This window comes from Conger conger, chromosome 9 (assembly GCF_963514075.1).
Source record: "Conger conger chromosome 9, fConCon1.1, whole genome shotgun sequence".
Taxonomy (NCBI): domain Eukaryota; kingdom Metazoa; phylum Chordata; class Actinopteri; order Anguilliformes; family Congridae; genus Conger; species Conger conger.
In genome coordinates, this window is record NC_083768.1 from 39,575,486 (window position 1) to 39,600,444 (window position 24,959).

Sequence of the window (24,959 nt, forward strand, 5' to 3'; positions counted from 1 at the left end):
CGTGTCCAGGAAATGGGCTAAAATTGTCACATTCCTAGTGTCAAGCCACCCCTGAACTAGAGACAACGTCAGAAGCATCTTACCTGGGCTAAGGAGAAAAAGAACTGGACCACTGCTCAGTGGTCCAAAGTCCCCTTTTCAGATGAAGGTAAATTTTGCATTTCATTTGGAAATCAAGGTCCCAGAGTCTAGAGGAAGAGTGGAGAGGCACAGAATCCAAGTTGCTTGAAGTCCAGTGTGAAGTTTCCATAGTCAGTGATGATTTGGGGTGTTATGTCATCTGCTGGTGTTGGTCCACTGTGTTTTATCAAGTCCAGAGTCAACGCAGCCGTCTACCAGGAGATTTTGGAGTACTTCATGCTTCTGTCTGCTGACAAGCTTTATGGAGATGCTGAAATTCCTATTCCAGCAGGACTTGGCACCTGCCCACAGTGCCAAAACTACTAGTAACTGGTTTGCTAACCATAGTATTACTGTGCTTGATTGGCCAGCCAACTCGCCTGACCTGAACCCCATAGAGAATCTATGGGGTATTGTAAAGAAGAAGATGAAAGACACCAGACCCAACAATACAAATGAGCTGAAATCCGCTATCAAAGCAACCTGGGCTTCCATAACACCTCAGCAGTGCCACAGGCTGATTGCCTCCATGCCACGCCACACTGATGCAGTAATTAATGCAAAAGGAGCCCCAACCAAGTATTGACTGCATAAATGAACATACTTTTCAGAAGGTCAACATTTCTGTATTATAAATCCTTTCTTTGATTGGTCTTATGTAATATTCTAATATTTTGAGGTACCGGATTTTTGATTTTCATGAGTTTTTCGTAATCATCAAGATTAAAACAAAAAAGGCTTGAAATATTTCACTTGTGTAATGAATCTAGAAAATATGAAAGTTTCACCTTTTGAATAAAATGACGGAAAAAACAACAACTTTTCCACGATATTATACTATTTTGAGATGCACCTGTATAGTACTGATATAGCCCATAGGATATATGGATATTTATTTTGCTGCTGTGATCTACACTCAGTGATCACTTTATTAGGTAGATCTGTACACTTTATTAGGTAGATCTGCAGATGTTGTCAAGAGGTTCAACTGTTTTTCAGACCAAATGTGATCTATGTGACTTTGACCGTGGAATGATTGTTGGTGCCAGACAGGTTGGATTGAATATCTCAGATACTGCTGAACTCCTGGGATTGCCATGCAAGACAGGCCCTAGAGTTTGCAGAGAACGGTGCGAAAAAACAAAAAACATCCACTGAGCAGAAGTTCTGCAGGCAGAAAAGCGTTGTTAATTAGAGAGGCCAGCGGAGAAGGGCCAGACTGGTCGAAGCTGACAAGAAGGTGACGATAACATAAATAACCACACATTACAACAGTCGTATGCAGAAGAGCATCTCTGTACACACAACACATCAAACCTCTAAGTGGATAGGCTACAGCAGCTGAAGACCAATAAGTCTAAAAAATAAATAATACATAATAAAGTGTATTTCACTGAGTGTATATTTTTATTCCAATTTCCAGAACATCCACACAGTGAAAATATTTCAGCATATTCTCTTTCACTAAGGGATAGCACGTATGGTCTTCTGTTCCTCTGTAAAGTGTCTTTGTGACAGTGCTCTGTAAAAAGACCTATACAAATTGACGACTTGACTCTTTTTCTTTATAGCACAGACAGATCAGAAGCTTTGTCATAAAGTTTCTCCTCTGTCCAGCTCTGGAGAGAGAAGGGGATGAAGAGGGACTTTAATTCCCTTTGCTGAGTGGCAGTAGCTATAAACGGGGTTAATTAACATGCCATGAACTGAGCAAGCATGTCAAAGAGTGACAATGGATATTAGCATCCTGCGCACAACAGTCATTCATGCAGCCTCTAACAGCATATTAATGGAAGGGCTTTTGAAGTGATCCACTCGGCTTTGAAAAGGTTGTGTTTTGATACTAAATATGGCTGAAGTCAATTCGTTTCAGTCGGACATCCATATTTCATATGAAAATGACTTTCGCCAGTTGGAAACAAGATAAAATATAAATGCGTTGATGGACTTCCTTCTAAGACACACTTTTAAATACGATAAGAATAAGACACATCACATTTTATAACAGAAATGGACAGCACATCTAAAATTTATGATGAATTAATATTTAGAGCTACTGCTGGAAAACTGATGCATATTTATCTTTTTCCTAATACAAATTTCCTCTCCTCTTAATCCTGCTATGTTTAATACAAACATTAATAACGATATTATCTCGCCACAAGTTAAATGGAAAGAAATGAACAGGCTGCTTGCTGTGAAGACTGAAAATGTCTGGCAGAGGGTCTTGCTAATCAAACTGCATGGGAAGTCTATATGAACAAATTGTGTACTTTAGACCAGACTACTGAAGATCTGCATTAAAAACATACTGTAGATCTTGCCCCTTTTTGTGTGGCAGCCATTTTAGTAAAATGATTAGGGAACAGCACTTGTAATTCTCTGTTGCAGGTTTGATTCCCAGGTGGAGCACTGTTGTGGTACCCTTGAGCTAGATACTTAAAATTAATTGCTTCAGCAAACATAATTTTTTTTTGGGGGGGGGGGTTTGCCAATTTTCTTGAAGTAGGCAGTGCAGTGTAACAGTATGGGAACTTGCTTGTATGGGAATTCAGCAGTTGCATGTTTGATTGCCAGATGGGGCACTGTTGTGGATATCCTTGAGCAAAGCATCCAACTGTAGAAATGGGCAGCTTGTAAATGTAATGTAATCTGCATACATCGCTCTGGATAACAGTGTTGTGTGTTTAAAATGAGAATATTACATTCTAGAGAACAGAGGCAGAAAGGTGTGATGGTGATCCAGACATTTTGGATTCTGTGCAAATGTGTCCCCTCTGTTTCTATGATGTTCACCATGATGGTCACATGATGGAGAAGAGCCAGGAGATCTACCATCCTGCAGGTTTTCATTTCAACCCCAGTTTGGCACACCTGACTTTACTAATTGGCAGCTCAATGCAGTTCTCTAGCTCTTGAATGAGGTGTGCTTTGTTAGGGTTGGTTACCACTGCTCCACACTATAAGGTGGTCCTCTGCCAGCAGATGACTGAATTAATGTCTGCAAGAATTCAAGCAGCTCTCTACAAAAATCTTCACAGGTGGTTAGGTGTACTGCACTTAGACTGTTGTGTTAATGGATTCTTACCAGGAGCTACACCATTACATTGTTCCCACATTCATTTAGTGTTTTTTTTTTTTTACACAAGCAGAATAACAAAGTAGCACGAACACCCAGTCTGAAAGAATTCAGATGGTTTTTGATACGGTTTAAGATTTGAGTGTGGAGCGGGGAGAAAGTTTTAAGTGGGGAAAGGAGCTAATATCAGAAGCAAATCAAAGCAGCTCATTGCGAGGGAGACAGGCTGTGCTCTTTCACATGATAACATGCTCATATGCCGTTTAGTTGTCTCCTCTTTGATGAATGAAAGCGAGTAAAAAAGGTTATGTTAAAATATATTGCAAATATATTGCAATCCTGCATAATTATATGAACAAATCACCTAAATCCAGGCACCTTCAGAACATTGAATACAGTGACATAATATATATAAATATATTACTGTGAAATATTCTTATCAACATATTTGTAATATATTGCAATATATTGCATTTTGTAAGGCTAATGCAGGTGGTGTAGCTATTAGTGCCTATCAGTTTCATCACAAGGTTTCATTATGTTTCCCTTCTTCCCACTGTCACCCTTGTCTTGCTAATGAGAGTGAAAATAACATGGTAGTGTGGAAGCTCAGTCTGTGCCACCAAGGGAAAGTTCACTCAGGTATCTGCAATCTGCCTCACAACAATATTATATTACACAACTGGCTGTGGCAAGAGTACTATTCAGATAGAAAAGATAAAAAAGAAGCTTAAAATGTGCTCTTTAGATTTATTTCCACAGTCTTCAAACTATACCAAGTGAGCTTTGAGAGTGCCTTGGCCATGACAATTATATTACACTCGTATCAAGGAAAAGTTCAGGTTTTGCAGACAGTATTGTCTACTTATACCACAGGATATGCACTGATGCACTCAGTTAAAGTACTTTGCTCAGCTGTACAAAGGTAGTTCCCCTTCTGGGAATCGAACAGTGAACCTTCTGGTAACAGATGGATGTATGTGTTACAGGAAATGAAGGAAGACCACTGGAGCTCAGATCACTGTTTGTTTTCACCTATTGTGTCACCAATTCATATGGTAACCTTAATCGGTGCTTGGGTACCCCCACCTATCCTCAAATAAGTGTTTAGTGTTGCCTCAACACTAGGTCAATGTCTTTGAGGGAAGGTGGAGGGTGCCCATCTAAACCCTACACATCTTATTACACAGCGGGTCTACACGAGCCACAGATCCTGAACCCATGTGAAAACAGTTTGAATACAATTTCCATTCAAATTCATGCCATTTCAAAAATGATTGTAAAGTGCCACTATGAAGACAATGACAAACAGTGGGGGGAAGCAGCCTTTGCCTCAGCGTGGGGAACAGCAGTAAACAGGAGGGGCTCAACTAAAATGATCCACACAGTGAAGCAGTGTAAATAACCAGGGAAACACTGGTACTATCTCACCTTGGTGAGGCCCGCTACGTCCAGGTAAAAGCAGATGACAAACACGTTCCAGCCGACCCACAGCGCGGTCCAAACAGCATACTGCAGGCAAGGAGAAAATGATATGCACAAATTATTGGATAAAAACATGAGGTATGAAATTAATCTCTTGAATGGTTATGCCATTCCGTTTCTTGACTGGTGTGGGCTAATTAAGTTAATTGAATCGGTTGTACTTCATCATCGTCAGCGATGGCTGGCCTCTGGAGTGAAAGGTAACCGGAGGGTACAGCATAATTCGTGGAGGCAGTAAATCACTGGGATGCCTGACACCCTTGTCCTTGATGTGGAAGAGGTTAAAGAGAGGACAGATAAGAAAGAGAGAGGGAGGAGGGAGGGGGGAGGCGAGATGCTATGGCACATAGCAGGAGATGGCGTGTGAAAGGCGAGGGAGGGAGAGAAAGGATGTAAGACAAGAGACGAGGGGAAAAGAAGTAGAGAGTAAAGAGGTAGGTGGTAGCATAAGAGAGTGTGTTTAAAATAGAGATGATGTATGTGCATGTGCATGTGTGTGTGTGTGTGTGTGTGTGAGAGAGTCTGTGTGAATTATGTATAGCTGTCGAAGGGTACAATTTTTATGTACCTATAGGGTACCACCCCAGTGACATGCCTTTGTACCTTTATAGGCACTTTTTCATCCCGTTTTTATGAGAGCGTACGAGAGAGAAACAGAGTGAGATGCCAATCCCCTCAGCAGAACTAATCCAGTACTACACAGCCACAGAATCCAAGCTCAGCGCTCAGCAAAATAAAAACAGAACCCAAAACACTGAGCCAACACCACTGGGCTCCAGAAGCAAGGCTTCCTGTTCATCCTGGGGAAAATGAAAAAAACATAAATCTGAAATGATATAAAATCAATGTTATAAGCAACTGGACGCAGACCGAAACACTCAGACCCTTCAGAGGACGGGTCCATTGTGTGCTCGTTTCCATTTTATTTGTCCATTTGTTTATTCATCTATTTACCAATCATTTTCAATACATCTGAAACCCTCAGTTTTCTTCTTCCTCTGCATGTGGAGTGCCCCGTCATGTCTGCCGCGGCAGTGTCCTCTGTCCATCTGGGAGCACAGAGACTAATCAATCGCGTTTCCCGACCGGCGCACAGCCCACAGCTGCTTCCCCTCCCTCTGCAGCCCGCCAGCTGTCTGCACCGTCGCTGGAGGAGCTGCTCCAGACCTCACACGACACTCTGAACCACATGAGCACACAAGCGGGGAATGCCCTGCGGACTGAAACCGACATGGTCATCAGGCTGCAGGCCTGCCAGCACAGGTAGAGCATCCACCGGGGATGGTGGGGCTGGCCATAAAATGCTATGAGCCTTAGCCCTTTACTTCCAGATAAATGCTGACTGCTCTATACCTTTACGGCCGGTGCTTTACCTAAGGACGCTCCAAGCCGTCAGCGGGGGGACGAGAAACCTTGAAAAACAAAGAGAGACTAACATCTGAGCTCTGTTCCGTAACATCTGAGCTCTGTTCCATAACTCTGGCTTTACCGCCAGCCCCAGAGAGTCCCTCCGCAGGATCCACCCATGATGCTCAGGACCGGATATAATTACAGGATTTAGGGAGGAAAAAATCCTGCCAATGTAAATGTGAATTTTGAGGCAACGTTTTAATGTCCCCTTTGGGTAATGATGAGCCCTCCAATGTTGTCACAATGAACAGGAGCACGTTGGTAATTACAGAACTGTCTTTGAAGAGGAGAGAGGGAGAACGTCAGCCATTTTGAGTCATTTCGGTGAGGAGGCTGTAAATCAGAGCTGGAAGGCAGCAGTGGGATCCTGGGGGGGTTGTTTGATCTCGGAGAGGCAGAAGACAGGAAATGAGTGGTGGCGGTGTGTGAACTTTTCCAGTGACAGTGGGTGACGTTCTTGTCACGCAAATTTCCAAGAGTCTGCCAAACTGCTGAAATTCAAGAGGGAACTGCCTTTTTTTGTCTTTTCTCCCTAGTTTGGAATACCCAGTCATATTTTTATCAGTATTCATTGCCACAACATCCACTATTGATTCAGGAGAGGGCAGATGTGCTCTCCTCTGAAACGCATGATGTCAATAGCTGCTCTTTATCGCACCACAGTTCATAAGTCCAGGTTACATAGACAAGATGGAGAAATACACTTCATCTGCAGATTAACTTAGGTCTCACTGGACAAGGGCTGGTCCGGTGGGTTTTTTTTGCATTCATTCCTTTTTTCAGCCTGTAATTTTCAATCACTGGATATAACAGGATATACATTTCATATGTTTCAAAGCGTTAAAACTCACAGTATTTTAACATGCCATTACTTTTCCCAACAACAGTTCCTTATTTTGTAACGTGTAATGTGGGTGGTAAAACAAGTGTGGGGGGACCTCACCTTCTTTGCATTTTGGAAATCTACTACAAGAAATAAGGTAATGTCAGTGTCCAGCTAACCAAATGCATAATAGTTTCTCATTCCAAAAATGTGCTAACTCTGAGAAACGTTGATTGAATATCCATTGTTTACTTAGAATTGCTCTAGAGTTATCATTGTTGTCCGTTTCGTCGTTATGTACTTCTACAAAAGTACTTGCACATAGATATGATATTGTCTACATTTTGTATTGGCTCTCTCCATCTCACTAGTATTTGTAATTTAGTTGTAGAGAACATGCGTCCATCCATGCACTTAGAAACACATCCATTGTGTGCACAAGCCACAGCTACAATAATCCATTCAAAAATAGACAATCTTTTCAGTGAGAAAACTAATTTCCCCTTTCACTGTGTTTGAGCTTCTGTAACTTTGTTTCAGATATATTTGGAGTAATGCCTCTTGGACAATAAACCCCAAAGGGGTTACCTTTCAGGAGAGACCAGGATTATGCCTGTAGCCAAAAGGGTTCAAGAATAGTAACTATTTTATTTGGACATGTCATTTTAACAAGTCAAGGAATTGTTATTCATGGCAGAAGCTTAAAAATTACATACCCAAAAGGGGCGACACTTAAGGGGTTAACAGGTAGATGTCAGGCACCAAAATCAACCAGAAGATACTCTCCCATTCCTGCGCAGTGCTGGAGCTAATTGTGCAGGGCTCATGTGTCATCCTTACTGATGCGTCTATGAGACACATTTCTGGACAACTCTCAGTCCATTTAAAGGCTCAAGCTCACTGGCTGATTGCTGTTTGATTCAGAAGGCCAGCTCACATCTGTGTACAGTGAAACAATTGAAAAAAAGAACTCACCACGACAACGTATCTGGGCCGATACTGAACGGTTCCGAAGAGGCCAAGAATAACAATGATTATGTGCAAAAAATTTGCAAGGATGGGGGCCCACTGGTAACCCAGGAAATCAAAGATCTGCCGCTCCAGCGCTGCAAGCTGGGGAGAAAGAGAAGGCTGGATTAAGGAAACTTCGCTCACAAAAAGACATCACATAACAAACAGAAGACAATAACCAGAAGAATAATATGCAATTCATGTTCATGACATAAAATGTTCTCAAAGCTCTCTTCAGTACTTTGAATCAAACACATTCCCTTCATTGAGATGAAGATACATATTTTGAAACTAAGAAAGCTAAATGCACATGTCAAATAAGGACAGCCTTCCAGAACATTGTGACCAAATGTTCTAAATCTCACATCATACAACAGAAATAACCTTTCCTTTCCTGGTTAGATGATATTTTTATCAATACCCCCACGTGAACAGATATAGACTGCATGCATATTACACAGCAGTTTTTGCAGTTTTTCACAGATCCTAAAAATGCCTTGGCTACCAGTCTTTTTATCCTCTGACCATGACAACTGTGCCTTCATGCTTAGTTTTATCTCCAGAAAGCAAACACCCACCAGCCACATATAGCGTGGTTTAAAGTCGCGTTTAGAAAAAGAGTCTTCCTCCAAGATGAATTGCTCGGTATGTGTGTATCTGTGTGTGTATGTGTGTCTGTCTGTATGGTGTGTGTATGTCTCTGTATGTGTATGTGAAAGAAAATTGAAGTTTAAGTTTGAATCTCTCACATCTTGTACCAGATATGGTATGTGCTCTGTCATTTATTTGTGCCTATGAATCTACAAATAGGTACCCTATTACAAATAAAATTGTACCCGTAGTATATTTATAATTAATTTGTACCTTTTTGCTTGGAAAACCTACTCATTTGTACCCTAAGAGAACATTACTGTACTGTCGGGGTACATTTGGAAAATGTGATCCTTAAAGAAGAAGAATGTACCTCCACTGTCACTTTATTGCTGAGAGTGTACAGGTCAAGCTAAACATTTAGTCCTGACTGGGGTGAGATGTATGCAGTGCTTGAAGCGGCTCCCTTTAGCCAGCAGGGGGAGCTATGGTGTGGAAGGGAAGTGCACTGGCCCTCTGCTCTGAACTGTGGGACAGGACCCAGATGCTGATCTGACCGTCTGTCTCAGACGAGGCTAGTCTGTAAACAAAATGACCCTCCTACAGACAAACAGTGACCCCTGGTTTTCTTCGTGGCAGGGGTCAGGTTTCTTGGACACCCTTCACAGACTCACATTCAAACAGCTGTACCTTGCCAACATAAATAATTCAGAGGGGGGTTTCCCCAGGGCTCCTTTTTGAAATTCATTAGATGGCTGTTAGATTAGATTTCCTTTTTTTAAACCAACGATCAGGCATCCCGGCGAGCCGCTCGGAGATGCACAGCTCCATTTAAAATGCCGCTGCTTCCTCAGGGAACTGCTGCTGCAATGGCATGGGAGCACAGAGGCTCTTAGCCCTCAACCTCCTAAAACTCAATTAAGTTACGTTACTGAACCTTAGAGTATAGATAATATATACAGACAGCGATGCCAATAGAAACCTATGGGGAAAACTCCCACCACACTGGGCACCAGGAAGTGTAATAGTTCCGCTCACTGCTCATGCTCACTTGTGTCCTTGGTCACATGCCTAGTCACATGCACAGTCACATGCACAAGGAAGAGAACGCAGGTTAATTACCTGCCTCACTGGATGAACCAATGAAAAACATTTGGGCAGTTGCCAAATGAGGGTGCAAAGATTTAATGTCAGAGCATTTCTTGGGAAATAAAAACATCTACATCTCTGTCTGTGTGCTAGGGAAAAATAAATAAAACAATAATAAAAAATATATAGCATAGATTGAAGTCTAATGGGAAAATAGGCTTTTTCCTTTTAGCAGAAATACACTCACTGAACACTTAGGAACATCTATACACCTACTTATTCATGCAATTATCTAAGCCAATCGTGAGGCAGCAGTGCAATGCATAAAATCATGCACCAGGAGCTTCAGTTAATGTTCACATCAACCATCAGAATGGAACCAACAATCTAAGTGATTGTTGGTTCCAGACAGGGTGGTTTGAGTATCTCTGAAACTGCTGATCTCCTGGGATTTTCATATACGACAGTTTCTAGAGCTTGCAGAGAATCATGCAGAAAAAAAAACCTCCAGTGAGCAGCAGTTCTGCAGGCAGAAATGCCTTGTTAATGAGAGACATCAGTGGAAGGTGTCAGTAATGCAAAAAACCACACATTACAGCACTGGTATGCAGAAGAGCTACTTAAAGGCATCAAACCTCTAAGTGGATAGGCTACAGCAGCTGAAGACGTAATAAGTCTAAAGTAAAAGTCTAATAGAGATAAAAATTCTTGCTGAGTGTATATCATGAGGGGGCAACTTCATATAAATTTGCGAAACTGATGTACCGAACAATATAGCTCTCGCTACACCAACTCGTGTTCAAACTCGAATTTCCGTGAGAGTCTTGGAAGACACAAGAATAATTAAATGAAGTAAAAACAAGTGACTGACTAGTAGGACTACGTTGTCAATTTCAAAAGGTGGTCCACATTCCCACAACAGCTCGATGCTTCTAGATGGAGGATCTCATGAAAACTGCATAATGGAGCCAGTGTAAACGCAGAACAGCTTCGTTTGAAGCTCGACGGGGCTTCTCTGATCGCAAACAAAACTGAGAGAATATCATGTTTCAGTCAGTTCTGTCAAGTACTGGGATTCCTGAGTGTCAACCTCTGATAACAGACAAGACCCAGTTCCTCAAGCTTGATAGAGATTAACTACAGTAACTGAATACAATACTGCAACAGTGCCACAACAATGCCCTATTTAACATGGTAAACCAGCAGCTTGATGACCCATGATGCCTATGTCTGAGGTGCACACGCCTCTATATTTTTCCTGGCCTGTTTGTGGGTAACTGGCAAAGGACAGAGAGAGGTTGAGGGAGAGGGAGGGATGGAGTGAGAGAGGGATGAAGACAGACAGAGAGAGAGGGTCTTTTATCTGAATCTCCTAGCTGGCTCTCGGAGGCCCCCACTGTGAAAAAAGAGCAGGAGAAATAAAGCGGATGAAAGAGAGGCTTATGGCTCTGCCTCTTCCAGCACATCCATGCCCAACAGCATCCAGCTGCCTGTAGTCCAGCAGACAGCCACCGCTCACCACTCAGAGGTCCACACGGAGATACAGGCCCTGACCCCATTAAGGTCCGTGCATGGATGTACCCTGGTATCAAATCAGACTGCACCAATACCGACTATGGCTGACAGACTAGCAGGGCCATACAGTATGTATAATTAGCACGTACGTATGTCATGGCATCACAAAGGGAGAGAGGAGAGACTGGCCTCACCTCGTCGTGTGAGAGGACCCGGGGTCATCAGGCACCTGCAGCCTGTCTGCGCATATTACATTACATTACATTACATTATTGCCATTTATCCAGAGCGACGAACAGTTGATTAGACTAAGCAGGAGACAATCCTCCCCTGGAGCAATGCAGGGTTAAGGGCCCAACGGCTGTGCGGATCTTATTGTGGCTACACCGGGATTAGAACCACCGACCTTGCATGTCCCAGTCGTTTACCTTAACCACTACGCTACAGGCCGCCCCATCATACAGATACAGTGCACAGTGTCCTCCTCCCATGCACTGACTGCGCAGCTCAGCCGATGGGCTGCAGAGGGACAGTGTGGCAGCTGGCAGTGTGGCCTACAGAGGGACAGTGTGGCAGCTGGCAGTGTGGCCTACAGAGAGACAATGTGGCCTACAGAGGAACAGTGTGGCAGCTGGCAGTGTGGCCTACAGAGGGACAGTGTGGCAGCTGGTAGTGTGGGCTACAGAGAGACAATGTGCCTACAGAGGGACAGTGTGGCAGCTGGCAGTGTGGCCTACAGAGAGACAATGTGGCCTACAGAGGGACAGTGTGGCAGCTGGCACTGTGGGCTACAGAGGGACAGTGTGGCAGCTGGAAGCGTGGCCTACAGAGGGACAATGTGGCCTACAGAGGGACAGTGTGGCAGCTGGCAGTGTGGGCTACAAAGGGACAGTGTGGCAGCTGGCAGTGTGGGCTACAGAGGGACAATGTGGCCTACAGAGGGACAGTGTGGCAGCTGACAGTGTGGCCTACAGAGAGACAATGTGGCCTACAGAGGGACAGTGTGGCAGCTGGCAGTGTGGGCTACAAGGGGACAGTGTGGCAGCTGGCAGTGTGGCCTACAGAGGGACAATGTGGCCTACAGAGGGACAGTGTGGCAGCTGGCACTGTGGGCTACAGAGGGACAGTGTGGCAGCTGGCAGCGTGGCCTACAGAGGGACAATGTGGCCTACAGAGGGACAGTGTGGCAGCTGGCAGTATGGGCTACAAAGGGACAGTGTGGCAGCTGGCAGTGTGGGCTACAGAGAGACAATGTGGCCTACAGAGGGACAGTGTGGCAGCTGACAGTGTGGCCTACAGAGAGACAATGTGGCCTACAGAGGGACAGTGTGGCAGCTGGCAGTGTGGGCTACAGAGGGACAGTGTGGCAGCTGGCAGTGTGGCCTACAGAGGGACAATGTGGCCTACAGAGGGACAGTGTGGCAGCTGGCAGTGTGGGTTACAAAGGGACAGTGTGGCAGCTGGCAGTGTGGCCTACAGAGGGACAGTGTGGCAGCTGGCAGTGTGGCCTACAGAGGGACAATGTGGCAGCTGGCAGTGTGGGCTACAAAGGGACAGTGTGGCAGCTGGCAGTGTGGCCTACAGAGAGACAATGTGGCCTACAGAGGGACAGTGTGGCAGCTGGCAGTGTGGGCTACAGAGGGACAGTGTGGCAGCTGGCAGTGTGGCCTACAGAGAGACAATGTGGCCTACAGAGGAACAGTGTGGCAGCTGGCAGTGTGGCCTACAGAGGGGCAGTGTGGCAGCTGGCAGTGTGGGCTACAGAGAGACAATGTGGCCTACAGAGGGACAGTGTGGCAGCTGGCAGTGTGGCCTACAGAGAGACAATGTGGCCTACAGAGGGACAGTGTGGCAGCTGGCAGTGTGGGCTACAGAGGGACAGTGTGGCAGCTGGCAGTGTGGCCTACAGAGAGACAATGTGGCCTACAGAGGAACAGTGTGGCAGCTGGCAGTGTGGCCTACAGAGGGGCAGTGTGGCAGCTGGCAGTGTGGGCTACAGAGAGACAATGTGGCCTACAGAGGGACAGTGTGGCAGCTGGCAGTGTGGCCTACAGAGAGACAATGTGGCCTACAGAGGGACAGTGTGGCAGCTGGCACTGTGGGCTACAGAGGGACAGTGTGGCAGCTGGCAGTGTGGCCTACAGAGAGACAATGTGGCCTACAGAGGGACAGTGTGGCAGCTGGCAGTGTGGGCTACAAAGGGACAGTGTGGCAGCTGGCAGTGTGGGCTACAGAGAGACAATGTGGCCTACAGAGGGACAGTGTGGCAGCTGACAGTGTGGGCTACAGAGACAATGTGGCCTACAGAGGGACAGCGTGGCAGCTGGCAGTGTGGGCTACAGAGGGACAATGTGGCCTACAGAGGGACAGTGTGGCAGCTGGCAGTGTGGGCTACAAAGGGACAGTGTGGCAGCTGGCAGTGTGGCCTACAGAGAGACAATGTGGCCTACAGAGGGACAGTGTGGCAGCTGGCAGTGTGGGCTACAGAGGGACAGTGTGGCAGCTGGCAGTGTGGCCTACAGAGAGACAGTGTGGCAGCTGGCAGTGTGGGCTACAGAGAGACAATGTGGCCTACAGAGGGACAGTGTGCCGGCTGGCAGTGTGGCCTACAGAGAGACAATGTGGCCTACAGAGGGACAGTGTGGCAGCTGGCAGTGTGGGCTACAGAGGGACAGTGTGGCAGCTGGCAGTGTGGCCTACAGAGGGACAGTGCGGCAGCTGGCAGTGTGGCCTACAGAGGAACAGTGTGGCAGTTGGCACTGTGGCCTACAGAGGGACAGTGTGGCAGCTGGCAGTGTGGGCTACAGAGAGACAATGTGGCCTACAGAGGGACAGTGTGCCGGCTGGCAGTGTGGCCTACAGAGAGACAATGTGGCCTACAGAGGGACAGTGTGGCAGCTGGCACTGTGGGCTACAGAGGGACAGTGTGGCAGCTGGCAGTGTGGCCTACAGAGAGACAATGTGGCCTACAGAGGGACAGTGTGGCAGCTGGCAGTGTGGGCTACAAAGGGACAGTGTGACAGCTGGCAGTGTGGGCTACAGAGAGACAATGTGGCCTACAGAGGGACAGTGTGGCAGCTGACAGTGTGGGCTACAGAGAGACAATGTGGCCTACAGAGGGACAGTGTGGCAGCTGGCAGTGTGGGTTACAAAGGGACAGTGTGGCAGCTGGCAGTGTGGCCTACAGAGGGACAGTGTGGCAGCTGGCAGTGTGGCCTACAGAGGGACAATGTGGCCTACAGAGGGACAGTGTGGCAGCTGGCAGTGTGGGCTACAAAGGGACAGTGTGGCAGCTGGCAGTGTGGCCTACAGAGAGACAATGTGGCCTACAGAGGGACAGTGTTGCAGCTGGCAGTGTGGGCTACAGAGGGACAGTGTGGCAGCTGGCAGTGTGGCCTACAGAGGGCAAATGTGGCCTACAGAGGGACAGTGTGGCAGCTGGCAGTGTGGGCTACAAAGGGACAGTTTGGCAGCTGGCAGTGTGGCCTACAGAGGGACAGTGTGGCAGCTGGCAGTGTGGCCTACAGAGGGACAGTGTGGCAGCTGGCAGTGTGGGCTACAGAGGGACAGTGTGGCAGCTGGCAGTGTGGCCTACAGAGGGACAGTGTGGCAGTTGGCAGTGTGGGCTACAGAGGGACAGTGTGGCAGCTGGCCACTGTGCCCACCTGAATTGACTGAGCATGATGCAGTGATGAGATACAAATATGATTATTACAAGTGGCTAAAGAAGATCCCCGGTTCGATTCCATGTCAGGCGAATATTTGAAATAAAATATTATAAAATATTGATATCAATTACGCAATATATTTTCAAATATTGCATAATTCCAGTACATTTAGCATGTAATTAATATAATATGTGTAATTAATCATTAATAAAGTAATTAACTGTAATTAATAAAGTATTTTTGCAGACAGTTGTTGCCTGCTCACTGGCGCATTTGTGCTTGGGCCCTGTTATTGCTGCTTGCAGCTGTGTTTCATCATATGTGTGTTAATATTCACAAACAAAATAAAATGTATCAAATATTATTCTTTATTACATAATTTATTTTATGATCCAAAGAACAACATTAATATTTTTGTTGCACGTGTTCATTTATTTAATTTCAGTATTTAGAAAATGTATAAGGTATTCCATGGCTGCTGTCTATCAAACTACAAACACAATAAAGCAGGCCACAAACTCACAGCCTTGCTGTGTAGCTGCAGAGACTGCAGGTAAACAAAAGCTGTACACTGCAGGAGTAGCTTTTTCCCTCAGTAATCACTGCTTATGTTAAAATCGATGAGAAATAAATGGTTGCCAATTGCAAATGATAACTATTAAAGAAAATAAAGAAAGAAGAAACCAAAAATAAAACCAAGTTAGTACAGGTTTATAAGAAAACAATGTTCAAAAAGGGTCCGGTCTAATCTTGTGAACCAAGGGTATGTGCTGGTTCACTTTCTGTGAATACTGACTGTACTTCATTCTTCTGGGATGTGCAATGCTAAATCTGAAAACAGGTTGTTTAATATTCATAACCGAGCAGTTTAACTCTCCCTTCAGGCGACGTTTATTATTCAAACACAGAAATGAGAGAGAGAGAGAGAGAGAGAGAGAGATGGCTATGTCTCCGCTACCATGAGATGGATTTTAATTACAAATAACAATAACCCACCCACCTCTTAAAAAAATATAAAATATTACAAATCTGTGAAAATCCTTAATGTGTGCAATAGCACATTCATATTTATGTGTGCTTTCTTTGGTATCTCAAATGCATAAATTAATATATTCAACCTGATAATGTAGAGTATTCCTTTTCCTTAGGTTTCCTGTGGTACTGTGTGTCTCATAGAATGTAAAAGAGTCGCAGCAGTGCTTACAGCTCCAACCAATTACCAGGAAATTACCCATAATGCATTTTATGGTTGCCTGTTTTACGATACGTGTAATTGTGCTATACAGCAGAATGGTACTATTTTACAGCTTACATACCAGCTGAAAAAAACATTAAATCGAGAAGTGTGCATGCCATTTTTCTTTGCACCCCTAAGCCCTCGTACCTTTCACACACAGTTTGTCACACACTTTTTTTTTCCCCTGATGTGAAATCTGGCAGTTAGCAGGAGTGAGACTTTGCACCGTGAGCTTTTGTTCCTCGCAGGAATGCATCTGCTGTTTATTTGTCAGAAAAATAAACTGCTAATTTTACCACAGTGAGAGGAAAGTGTGCACAGAGAGGTCTAGATCTGAATTATTCATGAGTGCTCAATAAGATACCTACATTGCTTAATTACAACACTCGTTAGCAGGCTGCGCTACCCTCCTGCATGGAGCCAGCTAAACAGGAACTCTCCTAATAGCAGCAATGAAAAGCATGCGTCTCGGGACAGCATTCGGTCTAGTAAATTAAGCATGACAGACACTAATTGCTCCATCCTCCACCAACATGGGGTTTAGAGACAGGTGGTTTAGAATGGCGCACCTCACTGGGTTTTTGGAGGGGAGCCTGATTGCAATGTCAGGGTGAGTACAAGGTTCTGCCTCTTACAACGATGCTGAACACAACCACAACTTCCCACCAATTAACTCCAAATCCACTGCCTGAGACAATTTTCAGTTGTCAGGTTCCACTGGTTATGGGAAAAATATTTTTTGTAAATGCGAAATTGAAATGAATGTTTAATCATCTGCTAGCGATAATACAGCCCAAGCTGTGCAGAGCAGAAGAGGTCCTGCAGCAGCAAGTGTTTTCACAGCCAGTGACAAATACAGATAAAACAGTATAAAACAGTGACTTACAAACACAGATAAAACAGTAGAAAACAGTGACTTACAAACACAGATAAAACAGTATAAAACAGTTACTTACAAACACAGATAAAACAGTATAAAACAGTGAGTTACAAACACAGATAAAACAGTATAAAACAGTTACTTACAAACACAGATAAAACAGTATAAAACAGTGACTAACAAACACAGATAAAACAGTATAAAACAGTGAGTTACAAACACAGATAAAACAGTATAAAACAGTGAGTTACAAACACAGATAAAGCAGTATAAAACAGTGAGTTACAAACACAGATAAAACAGTATAAAACAGTGACTAACAAACAGATAAAACAGTGACTAACAAACAGATAAAACAGTATAAAACAGTGAGTTACAAACACAGATAAAACAGTATAAAACAGTGACTAACAAACAGATAAAACAGTATAAAACAGTGAGTTACAAACAAAGATAAAACAGTATAAAACAGTGACTAACAAACACAGCTAAAACAGTGCTCTCTGCTCCGGCTCCTCTGATGCCAGGGACCCCTGGGCAGAGCAGCAGATGGCTTTCACAGCCAGGCAGGATGGGCAGAGTCAGAAGGACAAAAGAAAAAATGAAGGAAAGTCAGGAGGAGATGTTTCACTTCCACTTAACACCTCCCACCCCCTCCCACACACATATATACGCTCACTCACGCACTCACAACCACACACACACACACACACACACACACACACACACACACACACACACACACACACACACACACACACACACACACACACACACACACACACACACACACACACACACACACTCACTCAAACACACACACACTCTCACACAGTGTCTCTCTCTCAGCCCTTCATGCCTGGGCTCATGTCCGAGTCCTGACAGTGTGGAAGTGGTGTTAGTGATGTGAACTTCACTGTTTAATCAGTGAAATCTTGCCACTTCCTCCCACTCATATTTGCTCTTTCTTTCCCAAATTTCATGTGAAACAAATTCAAGAGCACAGTATGTGAGAGCCTCCTTGACTGATTTGGAGTCTTTATTAAAGTCTCCCATAGCAGACAGAAGGAGCATCTGACCAGTGTACCCAGTGGGGGGGGAATGATCTTTCTGCGATTCATCATTTAAGAACATGAAAAAACAAAGAACGCTCAATTCTCAAGGTGCTGGATTGAATCGAATATGGCTCCAGGCAGTGCTCCGAAAAATATTGAGTGTGAAATGAACTGATAGAGTGCATTCTACTCTGACAGAGTACCTTTGATCTCAGTTACACCTACAGTATATAAACTGTTTGAGTTTAATTTAAAAAAATTAAAACTGAATGTTACGGTACAAAGTTGACAGCCCTGCTGTAAATGCATATACAGTGAAAGTGTGTTCAAACACATTTTTCTGTTGCAGCACTGTTCATCTCTACTGAAAAACATGATATACATATTCATAAATATTCATAAATATCTGCTATTGAAACTCAGCATGGCGCTTTTCAAGTTCTCATGCAGCTTCACTTGGCAGTGAAAAAACCTTCATCGCTACAGCGTCGTTTCTAAAACTGAATTCTGAGCAAAAGCAAGCATTGGAATACGCACGTGGAGTGTCATGGCACACAATACTTGCTATCCTGCGATACAATCAAATAATTTGTAAGAAAAAAACAAAAAACAAAGGTCTTTGACTCCATTTGCATAGCACCGAACACAGTTTCTCTTAGGATTCATGGAAGAACTGTCTGTCCTTATAAGGCCTTCACTGGTCTCTCACTTCTTCTTTGGTAAATTCACTAGGAAGAGATTACATCTGGCAGAGCTGCCACAGGAACAGTCCCAGGTGTTCACACAGCCCTTCCCCACTGTCCACACTTCAGCTCCTATGCAAATCTCTGCACCCTTACCAGCCTCCAAGGGGGCTACACTGTCCCATTTCCTATTTTGCAGGTGCTGGAGGGCTTGATTGTATCCTTTGTGTGCCCTACTCAAGCCCTTCCTGTTAAAAACTCCCTAAGAAAAATATACCCACAATCCTGTGCAAGAACAACAAAGTTTAGAGATTACACGGCAGCTTCAGAATTCTTCAAAAAGTTCAAAACGAATCATGAATTCACAGAATTCATGTGAACGATTTGCCATGTTTTACGAAATAAAACAAATCGGCTGCATCAATTATGTAATTATGCATGGGGGCACCAGCCAAGACACTGAAATTGAATGAGGCGCTACCCTGATTAGCACATGTAGGCTACTGTAACTACTATGGCTGTATGATCATCACAGACAGAGACGCTTTCACCACAACATAGAATAAAATTTTACCTCTAACATATCACCACAAAAGCTCTATAAATCAGTAAATTCAGCAAAGAATTGAACTAAATTCCAACTATCTGAAGGCACAGGCAGTAATTAAGTGACTACACACGCACCGTGTGCAAATTTGGCACAACACCCTGGATTTCAGAACATCTGAAGTAGGAAAACAATCACTCTGATGCAAATCAGCTGCTAATTATTCGAACATGAGCAGTAAAATGTGCTTAGCTTGCGGAGTGCGTAGTCTCTTTACCCACAATGCCTGAGAAAGGACAGAATGGGCCAATTAGCCCTGCTGCTGTGCCTGGAGGCCATCTTGTATCCTGTTTCCTGGTAGCTTGTCTGTGATTATGAGGACATAAGAGCCTGTATATTTAATTCAATATACATTTTTATAGTTAACATTTAATGTTAGTATAATTCACCAGCTTGCCCCATGTCTTTCTGTAATCTCCACAGAACCTCTTTGCTCCCCACACATACCTGTTCTAATCAGGAATAATGAAAACCAATGTTGCTTTAGGAAAGCCATATGGTATATTCAGAAGATCCAATTCTCAAAAAAATGTATCCTCCTTTCCTTCACTCAACTCCTCCGCCTAACTGGAAGTATTGGGGGGGGGTGGAGACGAGTGGAGGAAAGTGAGACGGGTGCGTGGGGGGTTGGACCCAAAATGCACGACTCAGACAGAGATGTAATAAAGTCCCATCAGGGCTTTATTCAGGGAATGTCCAGTGAGTGTAGTCAAAAAACAAGCAAAGGGTGTCTCGGTGGCGCAGCCTGTAGAGCACTGACCGCATGCTCATTGCGAGCCGCAACGTCGGCGGTTCGAATCCGACCGTCTGACATTTGTCGCATGTCCTCCCCTCTCTCTCACTCCCATTCTTCCTGTCTCTCTATACTATATACTGTCCAATAAAGCTGAAAAAAAGGCCTAAAAAATATCTTAAAAAAAAAAAAAACAAGCAAAGTTCATACACATAAAATCCAGCCAAAACCAAAGTACAGTACCGAGGGAGAAGGCAGTCTCAAAATCAATAAACCATGCAAAAAGTCCAGTAACCAGGAAAGCTGTCAGCGGGGCAGTAGTGCAGACGGACGGCAGGCAAGGCTCGGAGTCAAAAGCAGTCCAAGAGTCAAGTCCGCTCCGCAGGGCAAAAGCACAAAGACAGCAGGTCTTGTGGTACAGGCAGGCAATGGTCAACAAAACAGAAATCAATAATGATGGTCAATCAACAGGGTTGGATCTTAACAGGTAGACAATGGCTTGGAAAACTGCTCAAAGGTGCACTGAAAAAACAGGAGGCAACAATTCTGCCTAGACATGACATGGAACTGAGCTTATATGCAGGTGTAGACAATTAGCTTGAGAGCAGCATTGGAATGGAAATCAGTTGTGGAGGATTGACAAGTTAACAAGAAAATTAGTAATCGTTAGTAATAAACCTATCCTGCCCTAGCACTAGTTAATTAGTAAATGACATGCACAAGAAACGTAAGGTAACATGAACACATGGTTAGAATATTAGTATTACCCAATCCTGATCTAAAGTTAGTTGATTAGTAAGAAGACAAGGGAAATTGAAACAATTAGGGAAGCATGAGTGACAGAAAGGGAGAGAGAGAGAAAGCATGAATGCAAGGTTTGCAGAAAGACACAAAAAAGTGTATGCTAAACAATGAACGGAACAACATAGCATGAAACAACATAAATAGTGACATAAGTTTGCAAACTGTGGCATGAATAAAGTACATAACGTGACGTGACAAGACTAACAATTAAATCGTAACAACTAAATATGAAACGTAACATGACATGAAAATGAAACAAGAAATAAAACATAAAAACATGGCGAGACTAGACTAACATAATACGTGACATGACAATAAAATAACTAAGACAATAACTAAAAATGAAACATGACATGACAAGCATGAAACGTGACAGAAAGGAGGGTGCATTTTTGGAGTATTGGGGCACATCTATGTATTTGTTAAGAGAGGAGGCATTGGAGCTTCATGGTTAGGGTTGGGTTACGGTTGGGTTAGGGTCGGTTCCATTCCCAGGCAAAGCACTGCTGGTGTACCCTTAAGCAAGGCACTGTGGTTGCAACAGTAAATATCCAGCTCTATAAATGGATTGTATGTGAATAATGTAATCTGGACAGGGGCATCTACTAAATGTAAAAATGTAATGTACAACAATAAAATACAATGTATGCATAGATCTCTACTTGCATATATGCAAGCTTCTGAATACACATTATGGAATATAGCCTTCAGAAACCTGTAAATCATCTATATGAAATTGTGAATATGATGGTGGTACGAACAGGTACTTTCTAACATATGGTTTTATTTGAGCATGCTGTAAGCAGCATTTCTTAACTGAGAATTTGTTTCATATCACACCATTTTGTTGAATGAAGACACTTGTGCTAAGACACTTTGCCACGGTCTTAAATACTTTGTGTTTATTATTCCTTAAGGGCGGTTATTATGGTATTTTTTTGTTTCATGCTTTTAATATTTTAGGGCTTGTTATGTATGAAATCTGTGTGTATTCAGTACTTTGTATTATATTTGTACTTTGAGTGATGGTTTGCACAGTTACCTTGCATTAGTGCTTGAGTGATGTAACACGTACGCTCCCTGGGTTAGGAGTGCTGTAAGCCAGAAATAGCACTGCAGCTCGTATACAGTATCAGGTGAATGCACCTACAGTATGTTATCTTGTTTTGATCTGCTTGTCCTAACGATAAAGTCATAACAGCCGTGCCACATCTGGGATTTCAACCTGCAACCTGCTGGTTATCAAAGCCGACTCTCACTATGTCACTATGAGAGGCATTTGGTGGTAGAGGATCCCTAAAGAGAGCCAAATTTAATTATTTTAGTGCGCTATTTGAAGCACTGGCTTCCTGGGTGCTAAATGGGGTAGGAGAATGTCAGACAGTATTGATAATCAGACAGTAGAGTTGAAGTTTTGGGCTTTTCATGGGGTATGTTGACAATAAGAAAAATATAAAATTATGCCGGCCTTATCCTTTAAACATTCAGTGATGAAAATGAAAAAAAAGAAAAAACTGCATAAAAAATGAGCTTCCTTCCGTTGTAATTAATATTAATCCTCGCAGAGCTATGGTTGTTATGTACTGCTACAGAGACGTGTTCAGTCTGTTTAAATTCACCCTTGGAGATAACCCTGAAACAAAGCATGCTCAACCTCTCTCTCTCTCTCTCTCTATATATATATATATATATATATACACCTATCTTTCTCTCTCTTCCTAGCTATCTTTCTCTCACTCACTCTTTCTCTCTCTATCTTTCTCTCTCTCTCTCTGACACGCACACACACACATCTGACAGACAGAAACAATTGTGCTCAGCTGCCTAACACGTCATGCATGGAATGAAATAACTGACATTTGACATTTGACACACATGACACTCCCATGTCTACAGCATGGCGTGTGCTTCAGCAGTTTCCAGTGCTGACACTGCAGGTGTATTTACAAACGCCACACCTGTGGAAAGACTACAGGATGAGCGCAAGACTGTGGTCCACATCAACATTTGTTACATCAGAGCCTCCGTGTGTTACAGCAGAGAGAGAGAGAGAGCGAGAGAGAGAGAGAGAGGGACAGAGAGAGGGACAGAGAGAGAGCAAGCGAGAGAGAGACACATGCATCTAATCCTTGCAAACCCACACCTGTTGGACTGCTGTGCCACACATTTTTTAAATTGGCACTTCAACAGTTGGCCAGCAGCAAGGCCGTCCGCCGACTATTCTTCTGTCTCTTAAAAACTGGTCCTCACCTCGACTGCCTGGCCTGTTCTGCCTGCTACAGTGAGCCGCTGTGGTGTCAGCTGTGCAGACAGAGGACTGCTTACGGACACTAGGCATTTGCTGGCCAGGGTGGAACGACCCTCTTTTAACTGAACAGCAATTTTTTCAATTATTTGATAAAATTTGCTGTTTTTTAAGGGAGCAGTGGGGCAGCTTGCATGAGGAACACTTACTGACAGTGCTTTAGAGAAGCAACACCAGTACCGTGCGTGGAGAGAGTACATGCGTATAAATCCGCTGGATATTAAATTACCCAAACCAGAGCACACACACACACACAAGTGCGCATGTTCTTGTTTGAAGACAGAAATAGTTACTGAGCTGTGAGGGCAGGATGAGAAAAAACCTCAAGATAAAATGAATAAAGCATTTTACTTTTAACTTATAAAATGTATCATCTCCATATGCCATGTTCTCACAGTTCCACCCAGCCTGAGAAACACATGGTACTGCACCAGCACCTGCAATCCAGACTTAAAACATAAAAGTAACAACACAAGAGAAAAAACTGAGCCGTGAACAGCAAAAATCACTGGGAACCGTTGTGAGCACACAAGCCTCTCACACACACATACACAAGGGCGCAATCACACACATACATGCACACAAATACAGACACACACAGGCATGCAATCACACACACAATCACATATAAAACCAAACACACACACATACAATTCCTGCACCCACAGGCAGTAAAACGAAACTGAGACTTGAAGTCCGCCAGCTAAACAGCAGCAGCTTGAGTTTGAATCTCAACTCCTGTGTGATCTTCCACCAATCAGCTGGCAGGCTCAGTCGCCGGGCGGGACTGAGGAGTGTGCACCCAGGCCCAGCTCCTTGGAGAGGCCTGATTCCTGGTTCCAGGAGTAATTGGTTTCACTTGAGTGGCTTCCCCAGGCTGATTACAGAGCATGCGGCCCTGATTACTCCCTGACTGTCACCCTTTAACTGTTCAGAGACCTGGAGCTCCACGCAGGGAACTGTGTCACTCAGGTCTGCTCTGATAAGAAGCCCAAAAGGAGCAGACTGCAGACTCCAGGGGCAGATACGGTACAAAGTGTGGAAGGTAATAGCGGGGTACAGGGTTCAGCTCTGTGGTGGAAAATGAGAATTAGCTTCAAGACCTGGGGGAGTTTCTCAAAAGGCGATTAAGGAGTACCGGCTACCTTTCATAAATGTTCTGAAATAACTTGGGCTTTCCTCTAATTAGATTTTGTCCAAATGAAATTATTTACAATAGTTAGTATGTTAACCCCCTAATCTTGCTTTCCCACAAAGTTCAAATAGTCCCTGTCATACTTCAAATCTTGGTCCAGTTCAGTCCAAATCATCTTTATCTTTTCTGTAGTCCCATCCAGATCTTTCTATGTCTTTTAATTTGCTGTTCATCTGGAATTAATTGTGCGCTGGTGCACTTGAGGAAACCCACAGATGCATGCACACACACACACACACATTTTTACTGTCACATTTTATCTTTCTGGAGTCATTAATCTTCAGGGCTTCTCGGTGCTTTCAAAAATGCACACAAGGAGCTAAAGGAACCACTGCGGTCCTGACTGGGGGCTAATGACTTCCACATGCCTGTCGCTATGTGGGGAATCATCAGTCACAGTGAAGGTTTTTTTATTTTTTTATTTTAACTTGCACAATGTTTAAAGGCTTAAAATTAATGTTTAAATTATCAAACAGCCTATTTACCAACCACAAACTGAATACAGTGTATGCTCATGAAGAGGTGTGTTCACTTTGCAGTGTATCTGTAGGCAGTGAGGAGGCCGTTGTCCAGAGAGCAAAGCTGGCCTCCCATCAGCTCACGGCAGAAAAAAAGAAGCAATTAACGTCCAACCCGATGAGGACGGAAAAGCTTCAAAGCCTTCTCTCA

At 43.9% G+C, this 24,959-nt stretch overlaps 1 protein-coding gene across 1 annotated transcript in view; it reads right to left on the bottom strand.

Annotated features, from left to right (window-relative positions):
- LOC133137240 (sodium/potassium-transporting ATPase subunit beta-1-interacting protein 3-like) overlaps window positions 1–24,959 on the bottom strand; it is a 36,432-nt gene that overhangs the window by 7,408 nt on the left and 4,065 nt on the right. Inside the window, exons 2-3 of the mRNA XM_061255378.1 lie at window positions 7,893–8,030; window positions 4,631–4,711 (exon numbers count right to left, since the gene is read on the bottom strand). Of these exons, the coding sequence (XP_061111362.1) occupies window positions 4,631–4,711; window positions 7,893–8,030 (219 nt within the window). The remainder of the gene's footprint in view (window positions 1–4,630; window positions 4,712–7,892; window positions 8,031–24,959) is intronic.